This window comes from Dendrobates tinctorius, unplaced genomic scaffold, assembly GCF_039654945.1.
Source record: "Dendrobates tinctorius isolate UK_male_01 unplaced genomic scaffold, ASM3965494v1 ptg000397l, whole genome shotgun sequence".
NCBI lineage: Eukaryota > Metazoa > Chordata > Amphibia > Anura > Dendrobatidae > Dendrobates > Dendrobates tinctorius.
The window spans coordinates 872,532-895,143 of NW_027362063.1; the positions used below are offsets into that span (position 1 = coordinate 872,532).

The window sequence follows — 22,612 nt, forward strand, 5'->3', positions numbered from 1 at the left end:
TCTGCAGTGCAGTGCAAAGGCTATCCTTGAGAAGGTTGTCATTTAGTCTCCAAGTCATTTAGTTGTCATTTAGTCTCCAAGCGTTGGGACAGAGATGGGAGGGTTAAAGAAAGATAGATTGGGGCATGATCTGACCACAATATAGCTCTATTGAAGCGGCTGGTTGCCATGCCAGAGCATAGTGACTCAATAAAAATAAGTCTATATGTATTGTGTGCGTGGTAAAAACATGCGTAGTTTTTACCCTGTGGATTTAGAACACGCCAGACATCTGTGAGTCGGAGGGCATGGAGGATCCATTTTAGTGAATGCAACTGTCTCACAGGAACAGAACCCCATCTAGATGAGTCCAATGAGGGGTTTAAGGTAAAGTTGAAGTCTCCACCATCAGTTAAGACACCGTCTTTAAAATCAGAAACAGATGTTAAAAAATTACGACAAGTAGTAATCTGATTCCTATTTGGGAGGTACCAATTAGCTATTGTACACACTCAGTCTTCTATTTTTAGTTTAATGAATATGAACCTTCCCTGGTCATCAATGATAGAATCGAGAAGCATAAAAGCTAGGAATTTATGAACTGCTGTAGAGACCCCTCTGGATCTTGACTCTGGGTTAGTGCTGTGAAATCAATGATGGAAGTGACTTTCTTTTCAGTTAGGGACATGTCATGTTTTAAAGTGAGTCTCCTACAACATAAGGATTTGTACTTTCTGTTTATGCATGGAACATAGCACTTGAGATCGCTTCTGTGGAATATTAAAGCTTCTTATGTTAAGCGAACTTATTTTGATTGACGCCATGGTTGGGAGAAAGGGAATGGAAATCTGAGGTGGGATAGAAGGGGAGGTAAGGAGGGATTAGGTGAAATATAAGAGAAAAAAGAACTAAAATGCCCTGCTTCGCTTACGCCAAGGAACCCTCAAGGTGGCTCAGTATGCGGTTCAGTTCCGCACCCTCTCGTCTGAATTATCCTGGAACAATGAGGCCTTGCTGGCGACCTTCTGGGAGGGCCTATCTGGAAAAATTAAGGATGAGCTGGCAGGACGGGACAGGCCTACCACCTTGGATGACCTGATTTCCTTGGCGACCCGGTTTTCAAGAGCGTTCCATGGAGATCAAGCGAGACAAGAGGTTATACCACCTGGACTCTAGTTCTTCCAAAATGGCTACCTCACCTTCTTCTCCCGAAGCTATGGAGGTTGACCAAGTAACTTTTGCCCGCCGCCGCCAGGAGGCGCGTCGCAAGGAAGGAAGTTGTCTCTATTGTGGTAGTTCCGAACATCTGATCTGCTCTTGCCCTAAGAAGTCGGGAAACTCCAGTGCCTAGGCTCGGTAGGAGAGGCCACCCTAGGTAGAGAATATTCCTCTCCTTCATTGCAGATCTCGGTCTCCGTGTCCTACGGAGAAATACAATTTTCTGGACTTTGTCTGTTGGATTCCGGAGCCGCCGGGAATTTTATCCAGCAGACGCTGGTGGATCATTACCGCTTACCAGTCCAGTCTCTTTCCAATCCATTGCGGGTGACCGCTGTCGATGGCAAGTCACTGACCAAACCCGTCCAGTTCCATACTGAGCCAGTGGAACTCCGGGTAGGTCTGATGCATACTGAAATTATGCGTTTTTATGTGTACCCTGGTTTGTCTCACCCCTTGCTTTTAGGTTTGCCCTGGTTCCAGAGACACGAACCAGACCTTAATTGGAGAACAGGCAAGATCCAGCGTTGGGCTGATTCCTGCACGGACCAGTGCTTAACCCGGATTGAACCAGTTTCACCCCCAGTCCAACCTGCTACCCTGCCTGGGTTACCATCCTCTTACCGGTCCTTCTCGGTTGTCTTCGGGAAAAAAGAATTTGAGAAACTCCCTCCCCACAGGTCGTATGACTGTCCAATTGATCTTCTTCCTGGAACATCTCCTCCCTGTGGGAGAGTTTATCCTCTTTCCCAAGCAGAGACTCAGGCCATGTCGGACTACATCCAGGGAAATATGGCCAGAGGGTTTATCCGAAAATAATCTTCTCCGGCAGGAGCAGGATTCTTCTTCGTAAAGAAAAAGGACGGATCCTTGTGGCCCTGCATTGATTACCAGGGACTAAACAAGATAACGGTAAAAAACAGGTAACCTTTGCCTCTCATTTCAGAACTGTTTGATCGTCTCCGAAGGGCCAAAATCTTTACCAAGCTGGATCTCAGAGGTACCTACAATTTGATCCGAATCCGGGAAGGAGATGAATGGAAAACCGCCTTCAACACCCGTGACGGTCACTATGAGTACCTGGTAATGCCGTTCGGCCTAAGCAATGCACTCGCTGTTTTCCAGGAGTTCGTCAATTACATTTTCAGGGATCTGCTCTATACTTGTGTTGTTGTCTACCTGGACGACATTCTCATTTTTACAACTGACTTGGCCTCGCACCGGAGGCAAGTACGCCTGGTCTTACAGAGGCTCAGAGAAAACAGACTGTATACCAAATTTGAGAAATGCCTCTTTGAATAATCCTCTTTGCCTTTCCTTGGTTACATTGTTTTCTCCACAGGATTAAAAATGGACCCTGAGAAGTTATTGGCTGTACTCAGGTGGCCTCGTCCGTCTGGGCTGAATGCCATACAGCGATTCCTAGGCTTCGCCAACTACTACAGGCAATTCATTCCTAACTTCTCCACCCGAGTGGCGCCCATCTCTGCTCTAACCCGGACAAGGTACAAATCCGAAGGATTGGCCTCCTGAGGCTGAGGAGGCCTTTGTTTCTCTCAAAAAGGCCTTTGCTGTCACACCTGTTCTTCATCATCCTAACTCCAATGAACAATTTTTTCTTGAGGTCGATGCCTCTTCAGTAGGTGCGGGAGCTGTACTAACCCAGAAATCGTCCTCCGGGCGAATGCATTCCTGTGGTTTTTTTTCCAAGGTTTTTTCTTCCGCAGATAAGAATTATTCTGTTGGAGATCGGGAATTGTTGGCTATCAAATTGGCTCTGCAGGAGTGGAGGTATCTTCTATAAGGAGCTCTTCATCAGGTGTGCGTATACACCGATCACAAAAACCTTGCTTACCTCCAAACTGCACAAAGGCTGAATCCTCGTCAAGCCCGCTGGGCTTTGTTTTTTGATCGTTTTAACTTTGTTCTTCATTTTCGCCCAGCTGACAAAAATGTCAAAGCAGACGCACTTTCCAGAGCCTTTCTACCTCGTGATCAAGAAGAAGAACCGCAGCACATCATTGAACCCTCAAGGTTAGTCGCGGTCGTTTCTACTGATCTTGCCCGACTGCCTCCCGGGAAGACTTTCGTGTCAGCTTCTGAGCGTACTCGTGTCCTTCGGTGGGGTCACTCGTCCAAGTTGGCTGGTCATGCCGGCCAGAGAAAGACTCTGCAACTCATCTCCCGGTACTACTGGTGGCCTGCCATGGCTAAGGACATTCTGGAGTACGTCACAGCCTGTCCTTCCTGTGCTCTTAACAAGACAGCCAAGCATCTACCCGCAGGTAGGCTTCCGCCTCTTCCAATTCCATCCGCCCCCTGGCAGCATATCGTGATGGACTTCATCACAGATCTCCCGATCTCATCTGGCTGTTCTGTGGTGGGGGTAGTAGTGGATCGCTTCTATAAAATGGCTCACTTCGTTCCACTACCCAGTCTTCCAACTGCTCCTGAGTTGGCGAACCTGTTCATCCGGCACATCTTCCTTCTCCATGGTTTCCCTCTCCACATCGTGTCCGACAGAGGAGTCCTGTTCACCTCAAGATTCTGGAGAGCAGTTTGTAAACTGGTAAGAATTGAACTGGATTTTTCCTCAGCGTACCATCCCCAGTCCAATGGACAAGTGGAGAGGACAAATCAAATCCTGGCTGGATTCCTGCATAACTTTGTCAACGCCCATCAAGACGACTGGGTAGACTTACTGTCCTGGGCCGAATTTTCTTACAACAATCAAGTAAGTGAATCTTCTGGAAAGTCTCCCTTTCAGATTGTCTTCGGATTGCAACCCGGAATACCTCTTCCCATCTCTGGATCATCTGGCGTTCCAGCTGCCGATACTTTCTCCGAAGATTTTTCTAAGGTCTGGAGGGATACCAAAACTGCTCTGGAGAAACCCTCCCAGCGTATGAAAAGGCATGCGGACAAGAGACATTTGGATGCGCCTATCTTTCGTCCCGGAGACAAGGTATGGCTCTCTTCTAAGTACATCCGGTTAAAGATGCCATCCTACAAATTGGGTCCCCGGTTCATCAGACCATTTGAGATCTTGAGACAGATCAATCCAGTCTCGTACAAGCTGAAGTTGCCCACTTCCCTACGTGTGCCTAACTCCTTTCATGTTTCTCTTCTCAAACCAGTAGTTTTGAGTCCCTTCTTTAAGGATCCGGGTACCACTCCTGACCCTGTCTCGGAGGATGATGTTTTTGAGGTAAAACATATCCTGGCCATAAAAAAAGTAAGGGGTAAGACCTACTACCTGGTGGACTGGAAGGGTTTTGGTCCTGAGGAGAGATCTTGGGAGCCTAGGAAGAACATCCAGGCTCCTCTTCTCCTTAAATGGTTCTACGTAAGCTTGAAGAAGAGGGGGTGTAAAGAGGCGGATACTGTTACACCCGGTCCCCATCCTGGTGCTGCGCCCAGGTCTGCCGCTGTTACAACTGGCCCCCATCCTGGCGTGGCATCAAGGCCTGCCGCTGCTCTCCGTTCTGGGCACTCACCTCGAGCCTCTCATGCTGCTGCTCAGCATTCTGTCCTCCCTCCTGCCTCCTCCTCCTGGCGTCCTGTGAGGAGATCTGTAACTAAGGCTATTAGGGCACGCCCGCATGCTCTCTTGCCTTCTTAAAGGGGCGGCGTGCATTATTCAAAAAATGCAATCAACCAATGGCAGCGCACTTTCTGCTATTTCTGGCCACTCCTCCATAGGGAGAGCACCGGAGCAATGAGTATCTATCATTGCTACATCCGGTTCTCATGCTAACCTGTCTCCACTGCATCTGCAGTCTCTGTGCATTGTCTAATGCTCTCTGTTTCCACAGCATATCAGTATCCTGTGTTACCTGGTTATATCAGCAACCATCTGGGCCTAAGCCATCCCGTTCCGCCTACAGCCATCCGAGTCCAAGGACTGTGTGAAGGTCACTGGAACCAACTCCTTACCAACTAACCGGATCCAGGACCCAGTGCATTACAGACTCTGCTGTAACTTTTGTTATCCCTTTTGGTCCCGCTGGGACAGCTGCCACGTGTTCGGCGTCTAACTGGAGATAGCACCTGTGTCCTCCGGGTATTCCATTCTGGCCCTGCCTGATGGGCTTTACTACGGGTGCCCGGGGCTCACTAGTCACGCCCCCTTTGGAACCCCCCGGACCGTGGTCCCGAGGTTCCACTTAAAAAATAAAAACGAATGTGAAGTTCACCATCTCTGCCTCCGCTTCCATTCGTTACACAAAGTACAAAGAGAATGAGCAAAAGTGAAATTGAATTCAAATCAGTATTTGGTGTGACCACCCTTTTCCTTCAAAACAACATCAACGCATAAATTCTTCCAGGTACACTTGCATAAAGTCAGAAATTAATAGTATTATAGTCAGGTGTATGAGTTTCTAATCATACCAGTTAAAATAATGATCATCCTTTTCATATGAAACGGCTGTGTGAGTTTCTTAAAACTGGATGAGGAACAGCCAATCTCTGCTAAAAAGGTGTGCTGCCTAGAGCCCCCGTGTGCTGCCTGGGCCCCCTGTGCTCTGACTGGGGCCCCGTGTGCTGCCTGTGGTCACTGTGCACTGCCTGGGGCCCCCGTGCACTGCCCGGTGCCCCATGTGCTGCCTGGGGCCCCGTGTGCTGCCTTGGACCCCGTGTGCTGCCTTGGACCCCGTGTGCTGTCTCTGCCCGCTGTGTGCTGCCTGAGGCCCCGTGTGCTGCCTGGGGCCCCGTTTTTGATGGTTCCTAAAAGCGTGAAAAATCTGATCTACAGCAGCTGGGGCATATTCTGACCCGGAGGTATAATCTGGCCTAGGCCACTTTAACCCCGGGTATATTCTGGGCGGGGGGTTAATCTGGCCTGTTACACCGGGTCTCACAGCTCTGTGTGTCTGTCACTCTCTACTTGTCTTCCATATGTAGTGTGGGTTCTGTAACTTTCTACCCCTGACCTCCATGTAGAGCACAGGCTGCTGAGCAGCAGTGGTGTTGCGCGCTATGGTCGTGACGTTAAATTTTTTTCACTTACCGTTATTTTGTAATGTTTTGTTTCCACTGCAAAATTTTCAGTTTTTCTGATTTTTCTCTTTATAGGTATATTTTTGAGTAAAATGTAAATTGCTCTTGTAGTCTTTAAACTACTGAAAACATGTCTTTGCATTTCAAAGCACTAAATTTTGTATTCATTTTCAGAAATTGAGAAATGGTAAAAATACCAAAAAAATGCAGTGCTTGCAGACCTCAAATAATGCTAAGAAAACATGTTCATAATCATTTAGAAACAACAATACTAATGGGGCGTGGCCTGAGCTCAGGACGATGATGGAAGTCTGAGCTGTGAGCTCCCGCATGAATAACCACAAAAGCGACTACAACGCAAATTAACAGCAGCTATTATATTAATATTTCTTACTAATATCTATTATTGGCTTCCCAAGACTTCATTTCTACTCATTTCACAAGATTTGGTGCCTCAGTTTCCCTGTCCGACTAGTCAGTGACAAGCGACGGCTGCGGCCACCATAATGGCGGGAACTGCTGATTTATAATTGCTAAAGAGTCCGGGAGTCCCTTCACTTAACTGTTACATCGCTGATATTGCTCCGGGACTGCTCTCTATTGAAGTCGGAGGGACGGAAGAATCACTGTATAGCGTCGCTTTGAGGAGCTGTAAAGACCGTGAGGCCTGTCACTGTAGTGAAGCTGAGTCTCAGCGCTGAGGTAATTCAAGAGCAGGAAACAGCTGTGAGGCGGCGCCATTGCTGTGCGGTGAAGGCAGGGCTGACAGGCTGAGGAGAAAAGGCGGGAAGAAGGCGCCGACATCATAGCTGGAGCACAGACAAAGATAAGAGGCGCAGAAGAGACGGCTGGAGAGCAGAGCGGTGTTATCGGTAAGCTGCTGAAGACTACAGGGCGTCCATTAATCCTGCAGGAAGAGCCGACAGAGAAGAGAGAGCAGCTGGATGAGGTGAGGACCAGGCGATGCCGCAGGATACTGAGGACTTACAGCGGAGAGGTGACAAGACATTCCTGTGAGTGGGAGAAGCAAAAGACGCTATTCTAACCTAATATAAAAGCCCTGCTGGGGCTGTGGTCAGCAAAGCAGCTTTAATCTCTTTGCTATAATAGTTCAGTTCTGCTGCCAATTATTATATTTTGGAGAAGGTGACTGTGCATTTGGTGGATCCTAGGGTGCCTTGATTTATGCTATATACATTATTCCAGGGCCGAGTGTGTGGAACTTAGCAGAGGAAATATTTGTGTGTGCGGATTTCTTTTTCTGAGACGTACTTACTTTTTCAGGCAGCACATAACTGCACATTCTTTTTGGCTGCTGCAGTACTATAGGTGTACATTTTTTTTATTTTATTTATTTATTTATTTTTTTTAATTAGTGGACCAGATACTGTTTTCAAGCTTCATATGATCCTACTTGTCTTTTGACTTTTTAAGGTAGAGAATCTTCTACAGATGGGGGTGCGGACAACTCTGCCTCTTGCAAGCTACAGCAACGGAGCTTGGTTTCAAGTTTTGGTTAACAATCCTTACTATATCAAAGGATATACCAGTGAACTATAGATAGTTCCTTCGTGGTAAAGTGGATTACTTTCATTTATCTGTTTTACTTTTATATTTGAGGAGCATATTTTCTGTCTTATATACTATTAATTCTATAGTGTATAGTACGCTACCTTAGAATACTGAAGATATACTATTTGCTACTAACACTTATATTGTAATTTACTCATTCATGGGTGAACATTCAATGCTTAATGCTTGAGAGGTTATCTCATTCTTACATAATAGTCCAGCTGGATTGAGGGACATTAATTAGTTTTAAATCTCAAGTCATCACATTGCCGAAGGGTGAGGTGATCTGCAGGGTGTCTAAAGAGCCAACTGACGGCTGCTGATTATTAGATATCAATCTACTGTGGTTTTCTCTGTATAGATTTCGGAGATCTGGGTTGGGATTGTTCCATATTATATTTTGTTCAGATGGCGTTCAGCAATATAAAATATAAGGGACAACCTCGTAGAAATCAAACCGCTTGGGATATTCCCAAATCCAGATGGTTTCATGACTCACCCAATTTAAGTAGTCCGACTAAATCCAGATCTCCCATTAGGAATAAAACAGATGACAAAAACAAATCTTCAGTAAAATCCTCAACTGCCTGCCATGGTAAAATGTCACGTGGACAGGTGTCTCAGCGGGATTTGTCTCCTGAGTTTCATGACGTTGCGCATACATCTAATGGGTCCACTGATAGGGGTGCTGAACCGGCGGCAAATCAAATACATGAAGACAAAATGAATATGTCTCTATCCAACAAACGTAAAAATCAGGAGAGGGGGGACAAGAATAGAGATGCCTCTGCCTTAGACTCAGATAGTGCATCAGGAGATTCCTCTTTTACTGACAGTCCAAATAAGCCTCTCCAAAAAAAGGTTGCTCTGTGATATCGCGTTCTGTGACCCCTACACTAGACACGATTAACTATGACATTTTTTTTACATCAGATAAGCAGGTATCTGAAGGGATTCTTGCTAACTTTTGTAAAGCATTAAAGGACTCAATAGTGCAGGGTTTCGAATCGCAAAAAGCCCTTCTGCAGGAGGTTAGTGACAATTTCACTCACAGGTTCGAGGTTAATGAAAGTAAAATTTCAGAGTTAGAAAACAAGACAGAGATTCTCACTAAACAGAACTTAGACTTGAGGGATGAAGTTAAGTATTTGAAAACTAAAGTGACGGACCTGGAAGATAGAAGCCGTCGAAACAATCTTAAACTTAGAGGAGTCCTGGAGGACGTTTCACTAGATGGTCTTTCGGATTATGCTAAATCTCTCTTTAAAAAGGCTATCCCCTCTTTATCGGACACTCAACTGACAATAGATAGAATTCACAGGCTTCCTCGTCCGAAAGGTATCTCACCAGACAAACCTAGGGACACCATTTTACGATTGTTATTTTTTGAAACAAAAGAAAAAATTCTAAAAGGCATACTTTCCCAGCACCTTTTGACAGAATCAAAGTCTATTCTGATTTTTCAAAAAACACAATAGACGCCAGAAAATCGTTCAGGGAAATCACCTCTAAGTTGAGGGACATGGAAATTGTCTACAGGTGGGGGTTTCCCACCAAACTCATAGTCTGGCACAAGGGTAAGAATGTTCCATTGTTATCTGTGGAGGAAGGGAGGGAATTTCTCGCCTTTCTACAAAGAGACATAAAAGATAAGGGTTGACCTGATTCTTTGCAGTTCAATTGAGGCTTCTTTCGACATTTTATCTCTTATTGTTACTGCGCTATTGATTTTCATGGTTCAACAGTGGTTGGTCATGTGGGACCTTAGCCATTTTTTTTTACCCCCGACTTCAGGAGATAGCCACTACAGGTGGTTTCCTCCAGGGGATCTCTGTTTAGTTGCATTTACTTTTCTCTTTTGTTTCTTCTGTTTAGTTTAGTTCTTTCTTTACATTTCCAGACTTTTTTGAGAGTTGCTTTCTGGAGTGAGTATTAATGGATATTAACATCCTTTCATATAACGTTAGAGGTCTTAACAGTCCCTATAAGAGGTATATTACATGGAAGGAGATCAGGATGTACCAGGCAGACATAATTTGCTTGCAAGAAGTGAAGCTGGCCAAAAATAACCAACCTCCCTTTCAACATAAAAATTACTCTAATATGTTTAAGTCACTAAAATTGAACAAGAAAGCGGGAGTAATTACTATTATTAGCAATAAAATCCCATTTCAATTGATTGAGGAAGAGATAGACCCAGAAGGAAGATTCCATATATTAATCTGTAATCTTAATGGCAAACCTTTCACGATTGTTAATATTTATGCCCCGAATACACGACAATTTCCCTTTTTCAATAAATTGATCAAAAAAATTGAGAAGATTAAACGGGGCGAGTTGCTGCTGGTGGGGGATTTTAATATAGTGCCTATATACTAGTACTGTACTATATACTAGTACTGTACTAGTATGGACTCATCATCCAAGGCTCGTTTGAAATGTCCATCCCTAGATAACTGTATTTCTGCCAATGAACTGTATGATGTTTTTCGGTGTCACAATACCTCTTCTAGAGAGTACTCTCATTACTCTATGGTTCACAAATCCTCTTCAAGAATAGACCTATTTCTTGCTAATATTTTTTCATTGTCTAAATTTAAATCCATTGAAATTTTGAATAAATCGTTCTCAGACCATTCGCCAATCAGGGCAAAGTTTGCAATAGGCCCTCCATCCAACAATACTTTCTTATGGAAGACCAATTTAACGATTCTTAGAACACAAAAGTATAGGGGCATCATAGAAGAGTCATTGAATAATTATTTTAAAGAAAATGCTACAGAAAATGTAGACCCATTTATATTGCGGAAAGCACACAAGGCGGTCATTAGGGGTTGTATTATACAGTTGTCCTCTCGGTTTAAGCGAGAAAAAAGGGACAAAATAAGGAATCTACAATCCCTAATTAACTCAAAGGAGGATCAGCAATATAGGTTACCTATCCCATCGCATGATATTCACATGGAAATTCTAGAATTACGGCAACAATTAAAAACACAACTAATGTCCGACTATGATGCTGCCATACGAGCGTCTAAATTTAATTATTATGCATCTGCAAATAAGCCTACCCATTATATGATGAAAAAATTAAAAAGATATAGACTTACCAGGAGAATAAATAGGATTAAAAGTTCGACAGGATGTCTCCATTCGCATCCACAGGACATTGCGAATGTCTTTGCTACATTTTTTGAAACATTGTACAACTTACAACAAGATCCCACGATTCAGTCTCCAGATCAAAATGCAATCAACTCCTTTTTAGCGGGCCTAAATCTTCCTCAAATAGATAAGTTAGATTTGGAACAATTAAATAAACCCATTTCCATAGAAGAAATCAATAATATCATTCACAAACTTAAATCGTTGAAGTCTCCTGGTCCCGACGGGTTTGCTAACGAATACTATCAAATATTTTCTAAAACTCTCTCTCCCCAGTTAAAAATTTTATTCGATCACGTAACGAATCTAGGTTCATTTCCGGCAGACATGTTGGAGGCTACTATAATACTAATTCCTAAAGAGAAGGGAGAATCAGAGTGTGTAAAGGATTATAGGCCTATTTCTCTGATCAATGGAGACATAAAAATATACTCAAAGATCTTAGCGGAAAGACTTAAGCATATTTTGCCTCACCTGATCAGAGAGGATCAGGTGGGTTTTATTACTGGGAGGCAAGCGACTGACAGTACCAGACGTGTTCTTAATCTACTTCATTTGGCCCAATCCACTAATGTTCCCTCTCTCTTTTTAACATTAGATGCGGAGAAAGCATTCGATGGAATCAATTGGTTGTATCTCAAGAATGTCCTGTTTAAATTTGGCTTTGACGGCAAATTTGTCTCTTCCACCCTTTCATTATATTCTAATCCCAATGCCAAAATTTATATAAACAATCATTTATCCAAATCCTTTAACATTACTAATGGTACTAGGCAGGGATGTCCCCTGTCTCCCCTTCTTTTTGCATTGGCTATAGAGCCATTAGCCGAAAAAATAAGAACAAATCCTTCAATATGGGGTTTCCATACTAAAAATCGTTCACACAAATTGAGCCTTTTCGCTGATGATTTATTTGTTTCAGTAACTAATCCTGTCAATTCTGTGGTAAATTTAATGGAAGATTTGGGGCATTTCTCAAATATTTCCTTTTTCAAGATAAATACGCAAAAATCTAAAGTTTTCCCTTTCAATTTATCAAAAAGTGATATCAAGCTGATTTTAGATCAGACTAAGTTCCAATTGGAAACAAAAAGTTTAAAATATCTTGGCATTGAAATCACCAAAACTTTGAGTCACATTGTCCCTGCTAACTTTGAAAATCTTATAAATACCTTATCTAGGGATTTTCTTCATTTTGATCTCATAGATCTTACACTTATGGGCAGAGTTCTAGTTGTAAAATCGATTATATTGCCCAAAATTCTCTATATATTCACGTCTATTCCTTTGAAATTTAATGCGAAGCTCTTGCATAAAATACAGACTTTGGTGAAATTGTTTGTTTGGAAAAACAAGAAACCTAGGGTTTCTCATAACATATTGTATAGGGGTAAGAAGCATGGAGGTTTGGCGTTGCCAAACATTGAGGCTTACTATCAGGCGACTCTTGTTAAAAATAGTGTGCATTGGTTCACAAAAGGGGTTTCTCCTATGTGGTTAGATCTGGAGCTTGCAGGTAATAATTATAAGCCTCTGCAGGATACTTTCTTTAGTTTTCTTTTAGAGACTAAGAACAGAAATCATACGCACCCGATTCTGGATGCTATCTTAGGAATATGGTTGAAATTCTCTAAATTAAAAAGAAAAGAAGATAGAACTTCCTCCTTCAAAAATTTTCCTTTTAAATTGCTAGCTGATATATGCCAATTCTCTCTGCCCAGTGTCTGGTCTGATCGGAAAGTAACAAAAATAGGGGATATATGGGATGGTTCTCAGGTAATTTCATTTTCCGAGATAAAGGAAAAGTTTCATATACCCTCTGACGAGTTTATGTCTTATCAGATTTTAAAAGATATTCTCCATAAATTATTACGCAAAAAGTCTTTGAATCTAGATGTCATAGTCTCTTTGCTTGGTAACATTAACTCTAGGACTAAATGGTCTCTTAGAAACATTTACTCTCGACTCAATGGAGACATTACTTTCTCCAAACATACCTATATGGAACGGTGGGAGGCGGACTTAAGAATGACTTTTAGTCTAGAGCAATGGGAATCTGCTATAGATCATTCATATAGATCTACTGCATCCATGGCCTTGATGGAAACTTATTACAAGGTATTAGTCAGTTGGTACTATACCCCAGCGAGATTAGCCCATATAAGTCAGGATGCTTCTTCTTTATGTTGGAGGGATTGCCATTTACCAGGGAACCTTTATCATATTTTTTGGACTTGTCCTAAGCTAAAATTGTTATGGTTAGAGGTTAAAGCTCATGTGGCAAAGCTATCACCAGTTAACATTATTGTTACACCCCAGATGGTACTGTTATCAATGGACATGGAACAGGTGGATGCTTCAATAAAGTATGTGTTGTTACACTTGTTTATTACGGTTAAAAACATAATAGCTCTTTGGTGGAGGAAATCTGATGCACCACCTTTTTCCACCGTTGTTGACAATTTACGATTGCATAGCCAGATGGAGGAAAGAATTGCTCTCAATAACAATGGCTTGTCTAAATATCATCTCAAATGGGCTGTCTGGAATTCTATCTTTATGTAAAGTTGTTCTCACTCTGGAAAAAGTATTATTTTATGCATTAAGTCTGGACTGTCTATTGTATCTATTTCTGTATCAATGTGGAGTTCTCTATTTTTTATTTCATTTCCTTTCCCTTACCCCTTGTTACCCCTTCTTTCCCTTATGAATTAAAAATTAATAAAATATTATTTGAAAAGAAACAACAATACTAATGTTTTAATTCAGGAAGAGTTCAGAAATCAATATGTTGTGGAATAACCATGATTTTGTCACAATTATGACTATCCATCTTCCTTTTGATTACATTCCAGAGGTTTTCAATAGGGTTCAGGTCTGGAGATCGGGCTGGCCATGACAGGGATTTGATGTGGTGGTTCTTCATCCACACATTGATCTAGCTGTGCGGCATGGCACATTGTCCTGCTGGAAAAAACAGTCCTCAGAGTAGGGGAACATTGCCTGAGCAGAAGGAATCAACTGTTTTTCCAGGATAACCTGCCTAATTCCAGCCTTGCTGAAGCATCCCCAGATCATCACCGATCCTCTACCAAATTTCACAGTGGGTGCAAGACACTATGGCTTGAACGTCTCTTCAGGTCTCCTTCTAACAGACAACCAGATGTTGGGCAAAGCTGAAAATTAGACTCATCAGAGAAGATTACCTTACTCCAGTCCTCTATAGTCCGGTCCTTATGGTCTTTGGCAAACTTCAGCCTGGCTCTCCTTTGCTTCTCATTGATGAAAGGCTTTTTTCTAGCTTTACGTGACTTGAGCCCTGCCTCTAGGAGCCTGTTACGAACTGTTCTTGCAGTGCACTTCACCCAAGTTGCCATTTGCCATTCCTTTTGTAGGTCACTTGATGTCATCCTGCGGTTGTTGAGTGACATTCGAATAAGATGATGGTCATCCCGGTCAGTGGAATCGTTTTCGCCCTCTGTCGGTCTGTAGCTTTGTTGTCCCCAATGTCTGCTGTTTGACCTTGTTGTAATGGACTGCCATCTTAGAAATTTTAAGTATCGAGGAAACATGATGCTCACTGTATCCCTCTGTTTGTAAAGCCAGAATTGAGCCCTTCTTTTCCTCACTTAAGACTTTTCTTCTCAACTCCTTTGGCATGGCTAAGAGTTATTTTTTCATTCATATTACTTTTGGGATATTACTAGCACTTGTTTTGCCATCCAGCTTGTCCTATTGCAAGAGGATTGTGAACACCACAGCAGGTTTTTTTTTTATATTTTCCTTTGTTAACCCTTTTTCTCCCAAGGGTGGTTTGCATGTTAATGCCCAGGGCAATTTTTACAATTCTGACCACTGTCCCTTTATGAGGTAATCACTCTGGAACGCTTCCATGGATCCCAGTGATTCTGACATTGTTTTCTCATGACATATTGTATTTCATGTTAGTGGTAAAATTTCATTCATATAACTTGCGTTTATTTGAGAAAAAAATGGAAATTTAGTGAAAATTTTGCAATTTTATGAAACCAATGACACAATGACAAATCACTGATGAAACTCATTCTGTTTTTTTATCAAAAGTCAGAAAACTAACGTCTGAATTAAACCTTGGACAAATGGGAAATCGTCTTGAAGGGGCAAATAGTCTCAAACAATTTGCTCATAAGTGCTCTAAGTGTACATGCTCACGATCAGGAATGGCTGCGTATTTATGCAGTGTCAAAACCGTAGCGAGCGGATGCTACAGCATAGGACTGAAGTTTCATCTATTGAAATGTATTGAATGTGGTAAATCTGCATGGTTCAGTGAGCATACACGGATTTACCTGCAATGAATAGAACGCAGTGAAAATACGCTGCGTCCAAAGCGCTGCTACTTCCTAATCGTGGGAGCGTAGCCTTAGACCTCACATGTTATGCACATTCTACATGACAATAATGCAATTTAAATTAATTCATATATTCATTATTTGCACATGTCATAGAGCTTGCCGAATGCGTTGTATCTTTTGTGATTGTTTGCTTTTACTGTGTTAAATTACAGTATGTCTCTTTAGAAAACCAGATAGCCTGAAAGGGCTCACCAATTTAGATTGGGCACTATAATAACAAAAGGGAAGAGATAACGCAAAATGCCAACAGCATTTTGCTTCAGCCTGGTGTTATCCAAATTACATTTTGATATTATTTTGTGAAATGTTTCTTTGAGATTCACAAGTATTATTCCTCTTCCTTGGCCTTGTAGGGATGCAGCCACCATCTTCCATGACGCCAACCATTCTTTTGTCTAAAGACCAGAGCTCTCAACTGGTAATAGGTGGTTCAGGTGGTTTAAGGATAGTTGGGGCTACAGCACAGGTAAGTGTATAAGTAAGGATAAAGCTACATATAAAGGAAATTTCAATTAGACTATTAAATAGAGTGTACAAGGGATATATTTATGAAGTGGTCCTTTATATTCCGAAATAAATGGTGAAGCTGAACACAATGATTGGATAAACCCTTAGCAACTGGCAAACATTCTGAAAGTCCAGTTTTGTAAGGATGTTGAAAATCAATATAATTTATATCTTTTTCTGGGAAAAATAAGTGACTAACGACAGTCTTTATGACAGTTTTTATATTTATGAATGAAGAAAAACAAACAACCTGTTAGGTGTCGGGTTTCTGGCACTGCACAGCAGAAATCCCGAGCCTTGCCTTCGGTGGTCTCCCATTCCTCTCCAGCCACAGAGGAGTCTGCTGAGCAGACTCGTCGATCCTGGCGCTCTGCTCAGACCAGCTTTGTGGGTTTGGTTGCTGCTGCTACCTCTGGTCCATCTATAGCAACGCATGTTGGTCTGCAGCGAACAACTCCGGGGACTAAGTCCTCCTTTTGGTCCACTGAGCATGCCCGTGAGACGATCTCCCATTGGAGATCGGAGGTCACATGCTCAGGTCCTTCTCCAGCTCGGATTGGACCACCAGGAAGGTCCCGGAAGGACGCTGCTAGTATAGACTCTTATTGTATATAGTGTGAGTGATGATGGATTCATGTATCTGGTGACTGACTCATTATGACTCCCCTCCCTTGGAGACGTATGGTATAGGGCTATAGAGTTAGAGACAGCGTCTACTAGTGGCTTGGTCTGCGCCACAGTGCTTCCACATCTCAGCACCTCACTCAGCGCCATATGGTGCCGTCCAGAGCTGGGCACCTTCAGTACCGCATTAAGCGGCTGCATCCGCCAGTGCGACGCCGTGCGCCAGTCTAGCGCTTTCCTTCATTGTTCCGGGTGGTTAATGGCGTCCACCAGAGCGGTGCAGTTCACACATAGTGCACTTTAGTTATATAATTTGTTTCTTCCTGTCACCACTGTTGCGGTGCCAAGCACTAGTGTGACTAGAGGGACTCTAACCCAGTGTCTATACACCAAGTGCTCACATTGCCGAGCTCTGTGAGCATAAACAGGCTGCGGCATTTGTTTTTGGCAGTCGGGCAGCTCTGTGAGGTAACAGAGTCCGCCTCTGTACACACTAGGTAGAGTTAACCCAATGTGTTCCTCTACTGAAACACCATATAACGTCCGCCATTACCGAGCAGCAGTTACCATCTCTGCACGGTGGACCCCGGGCTGCAAACGCACCTAATTACCTTCCTTATTATTTGGTGCGTCCCGCCAGCCCGTAACACAACCTTATTGGATATTGGCCCCTTCCCAGACAAATAACACCAGCCCTCAGTCTCCCCAAAAATGGCGCATCCATTAGACACGCCATTTCTGGAGCATAGCCTCGTCTGTTCCCGATTGCCCTGGTGCATTGGCAATCAAGGTGTCATGATTCATGCTGGATCATGACAGATAAAAGCACTAGTAACCCTTTTTTTTCCTTAAGCTTGTGCTTAAAGTTAATTTTTGCCCCCGGTGGCCATTAGGATCATTGCATTGTGTGGTTTCAGTTCTAGTTTTGCCCCCGGTGGCCGTTAGGGTCATTGCATTCTGGTTACTTTAGTTTAGCGCACTTGATTATTAAGCAGGTGTGATTGCTGGCTCTTACCTATAAAAGAGTGTCAGGTGGCTGCAATCACTGTTGGTGATATTGCTCATTTCCAACCAAGACTGGTGAAGGAATTTCCAACCAAGACAGGTGAAGGAAGGAACTACTGATGGTTTCGCCCTGGCGGAATCCTGACTCCGTAGGTGTAAACAGGGAGCCCGGGTTGCTGAGGAGTACTGCTCAGAGTTTAGGAGGTGGGCCACTGACACTCAGTGGAATGACCCTGCACTTAGGAGTCAATTTGTGCAGGGTCTGTCTCCAAAGTTGCAGGATACTCTGGTGCAGTATGCCGCCCCCAGGTTGCTGGAGGCCGCCATGTCCCTTGCCATCTGGATGGATAGACGCCTTAGGGAGAAACATACACAAAATGTGCCCCCTGTTGTCCTCGCTAGGGAGGACCCACCAGTGCGGACAGAGGAACCCAGACAGCCCGGTGTTGTTGGTACAAAAAAGGGGGTGTCTGCGGCTCGTCGTGAGAGGGTATGCTTTTCCTGTGGGAAACCAGGCCATTTCATGGGAGCCTGCCCAGTACGTGCCAAGTCTCCAGACGAACCCATGCGAGTAGGAGGAGCTAGTTTGTTTACAGAGCTGCCTACGGTTCGGGGAGTGGTGTCGGCATGTTTTTACTGTAGGCAGACTGGTCATGTCCTGAAGGCTTGCCCAATGTGCGCCAAATTATCTATGCCATCTCAGAAGCCGCATTCCCCTGGTCGCTTGGAGGGAGGCGACCCGGGAGTGTATATTTCCTCCATTTTGCCCTCCCAAGGTACTATGTCAGCAGAGGTGTTGGCTGGCGGGGTACCGGAGGTGATACCGATGCTTGTGGACAGCAGAGCAGGAGTCAGTCTGGTGGATGCTCGCTTTGTCCAGACTCATGGCCTGAGGTGTAGGACGCTAGCCCAGCCTATAAGCGTCCAGGCCATAAACTCTGTTCCACTGAGCCAGGGGAGCTTGACCCAACTCGTAGAAAATATCCATCATAGAATCATAGATCATAGAATTGTAGAGTTGGAAGGGACCTCCTGGGCCATCTGGTCCAACCCCCTGCTCAAAGCAGGATTCGCTAAATCATCCCAGTCAGATGTCTCTCCAGCCTCTGTTTGAAGACTTCCATTGAAGGAGAACTCACCACCTCTCGTGGCAGCTTGTTCCACTCATTGATCACTCTAACTGTCAAAAAGTTTTTTCTAATATCTAATCTGTGTCTCCTCCCATTCAGTTTCATCCCATTGCTTCTAGTCTTTCCGTGTGCAAATGAGAATAAAGTTGATCCTTCTACAATGTGACAGCCCTTTAGATATTTGTAGACAGCTATTAAGTCTCCTCTCAGTCTTCTCTTTTGCAATCTAAACAATCCCAAATCCTGCAACCTTTCCTCATAAGACAGGGTTTGCAGACCGGTCACCATTCTGGTTGCTCTTTTCTGAACTTGCTCCAGTTTGTTGATGTCTTTTTTAAAATGTGGTGCCCAAAACTGGACACAATATTCCAGATGAGGTCTGACCAAAGAGGAGTAGAGGGAAATAATGACTTCACGTGATCTAGACTGTATGCTTCTGTTAATACATCCTAGAATTGCATTTGCCTTTTTTGCTGCTGCATCACATTGTTGACTCATATTCAGTCTGTGATCTATTAGTATACCCAAGTCTTTTTCACATGTGCTGTTGCTTAGCCCTATTCCTCCCATTCTGTATATGCTTTTTACATTTTTATTGCCCAGATGTAGTACTTTGCATCTTTCCCTGTTAAAAACCATTCTGTTAGTTGCTACCCACTTCTCCAGTTGCTGCCCACTTCTCCAGTTTATTTATATCTTTTTGAATCCTCTCTCTCTCTTCTCTAGTATTAGCTATCCCTCCTAGCTTTGTGCAATCAGCAAATTTAATCAGTTTACCCTCAATTCCTTCATCTAAATTGTTGATAAAGATGTTGAACAATACAGGGCCCAGGACAGAGCCCTGTGGTACCCCACTTGAGACATTCTTCCAACTGGATGTGCAGCCATTTACGACCACTCTTTGGGTCCGATCACTAAGCCAGTTATGAATACACCTAACCGTTGCCTTGTCCATTCCATACTTAGTCATTTTTTCAATAAGGATTGTATGAGATACTTTGTCAAATGATATACTATATCTACAGCATTTCCTTGATCCACCCAATAAGTGATTCCGTCATAGAAGGAAATTAAGCTAGTCTGACATGACTTATTAGTTACAAACCCATGCTGACTCTGTTTAATCACTTCATTCTTATCCAGGTACTGACATACTGTACATGTTGTTTAATAATTTGTTCAAAGATCTTTCCTGGTATAGAAGTCAGACTCACCGGCCTATAGTTGCCTGGGTCCACCTTCTTCCCCTTTTTGAAGATAGGAACAACATTTGCTCTTCTCCAGTCTTCTGGGACTTCTCCTGTTCTCCAAGAATTTTCAAAGATTATGGAGAGGGGTTCAAAAATTTCTTCTGCTATCTCCTTCAGTACTCTGGGGTGTAATTCATCTGGACCTGGAGACTTGAATTAATTTAGGTTAGCTAAGTGTTTCCTCACTATCTTTCTGTTTATAGATATCCTGGATTCTTCTAATACCTTAATAGGACAGTGAAGAACAGTTGATGTTACATTTCCTTTCTGAGAGAAAACAGATGAAAAATAGGAATTTAAAAGGTCGGCCTTCTCAACATCCTGTCTTACCATTTCATCATTTTCATCCTGTAAAAATCCTACAGCATCTTTGACTTTTCTTTTACTTTTGACATATCCCCAAAATCCTTTATTATTGCTTTTGACATCTCTTGCAAGCCTCAATTCATTGTCAGCTTTAGCTAATCTGATTTGTGCCCTGCAGGTTCTGCAGACAGCATTATATTCTTCTTTAGATATGCCTCCCTCTTTCCATTTTATAAACATTTTTTTCTTCCTTTTTAGCATGTGAGGAGTCCTTGTCATGCTATGTCTTGGAGGGAATGCCAGTACCTATCATTTTAGGCCTCCCTTGGCTGAAAAAACACAACCCGGTAATAGATTGGCTGGCGAGGGAAGTGGTCAGCTGGGGGCAGTCATGTGAGGGCTGCTGCCTAGGGACTACTGTCTCTGCTGTCTCTTTTCAACCGACCCTTTTCTCTCCAGTGGGAGCAGCAGATGTGCTGCAGGAGAGTAGGGGCAAGTCTCAACCCTCGCCATTAGTCAACCCTGGGAGGCACAGACCTCGTGGTGGAAGGGGTTGGAGGATGGTGTACCCCGTGGTGAATTGCAGGGGTCTGAGTGTGGTGACACAGGGGGACGCCTCTGTTGTCAATCCCAGAAAGAGTTCACCGAATTGTGACAAATGAATGTGTGGCAATAAACGTTCAGGTCCGGACCTGTGTGTGAACGAGCATGTATGGGTGGCCACCAAAAAACATCCAGTGGAAGTGTGTTGCGGAGTCTTACCAGCTCGAGTTACCCCCAAACATACACATACACAACTCGTTCCCCAGGTCGGCGCTTCGGAGATGTGTGGTGTCTCCAGAACATACATTGCCAATACCAGCGGTGCTCGTTTGTCATTAACCTGACGTGCAGGTAGTTGCAGGGGTGAACTCTGGATCTGGGCGTCCCCTCTGTAGGTGGTTCCCTGATGAGGAGCGGTCTTGAGGGTCCAGAGACCCCTCATTAAGGGAGGGTACTGTCATGATCCATGCTGGATCATGACAGATAAAAGCACTAGTAACCTTTTTTTTTCCTTAAGCTTGTGCTTAAAGTTAGTTTTTGCCCCCGGTGGCCATTAGGGTCATTGCACTGTGTGGTTTCAGTTCTAGTTTTACCCCCGGTGGCCATTAGGGTCATTGCACTCTGGTTACTTTAGTTTTGTGCACGTGATTATGAAGCAGGTGTGATTGTTGACTCTTACCTATAAAAGAGTGTCAGGTGGTTGCAATCACTGTTGGTGATATTACTCATTTCCAACCAAGACTGGTGAAGGAAGGAACTACAGAGAGCAGCTCAGGGGAGCTCTGGTGTAAAGTCTGGTGAAGGAAGGATTTACAAAGAGGTGTTCCTCGCAGCTCTGACAAAGCTTGGAGAAGTAGCAGCTATTCTGGAGGAAAGCTGCATTCTGGTGGTGGACTCTGTTGCTGGAAGCAATAGCAACAGAGCAAAGCTAAATGGTGTTATCCCTGTTTGTATTTTTCCCTGGTGTGTATTAGTACATCAGTGGGGCCAGTGCCTGCACCACCCAGCTCTCTAGCAAGGGATAGGTGTAGGGTGTGCTAGGGTGACAGGTTCCGGCTCGGTTCCGGCTCGGAGCCTGTATAGGGAACGTTAGGAGTGTGAGGGACACTGACTCAGGGGAGTGCAGGAGGTCTCCACGTCCCCGTTCCCTATCGCAGGGCCCAACGTTGTAATTGTTTTCCTCTTCCCCCGTGTCTTGTTTTAGTTACCGGCCTGCGGGTCGTGTCACACAGGACAGTTCACATGCCGTGTCTTGTTTTAGTTACCGACCTGCGGGTCGTGTCACACAAGACGGGTCCTCGTGACACAAGGTAATGGTTTTGTGGTTGATGTCAGCTATGTAATGTCTGCTCACATTAAGCCCAGGGGTTAGTAATGGAGATGTGTCTATAAGACACCCCTGTAGTCAAAAGAAATAAACACACTCATATAGAAAAGTCCTTTAATTGTAAAAATCACTCCCCGACCCTCTTTTACCCATTTAATACCATTAAAAAAAGTAATAATCCAAAGATGTCCACCATAAATCCAACAAGGAGGTCTCTCTATGATCCCTGACTCTGCTACATCCGGAGGCAGTGATGATTGGTGACATCAGTAACGTGACCGGCCAACACAGCCCCCAGAACACACAGTAGGGTGTGAATCCCACTGCTGTGACGAGCGCTGACATCAGTAAAGTTATCGCGGTTCACAGCCGATGAACTGCGGTAACCTTACTGACGTCACCACTAGCAGTGTGTGAACTTACTGCAGGATTTCCAGCAGCAACAGTTAGCATTGTCGGTGCGATAACTTTATGAATGCTAATTAAATATGTGATTAAGGCCTCATGCAGACATCAGTGACTTTTCATGTATGCAAAAATGGTCTTTTTATCCAAGTTTCATCAGTGTTTGGTCAGTATCAGGTTTTACCA

The 22,612-nt window shown here is 43.7% G+C and overlaps 1 protein-coding gene across 1 annotated transcript in view; it reads left to right on the forward strand.

The window, feature by feature from the left end:
- The window catches only part of GGT5 (gamma-glutamyltransferase 5), a 312,974-nt gene that overhangs the window by 244,946 nt on the left and 45,416 nt on the right, over nt 1-22,612 (forward strand). Inside the window, exon 10 of the mRNA XM_073563774.1 lies at nt 15,683-15,795. Within this exon, the coding sequence (XP_073419875.1) occupies nt 15,683-15,795 (113 nt within the window). The remainder of the gene's footprint in view (nt 1-15,682; nt 15,796-22,612) is intronic.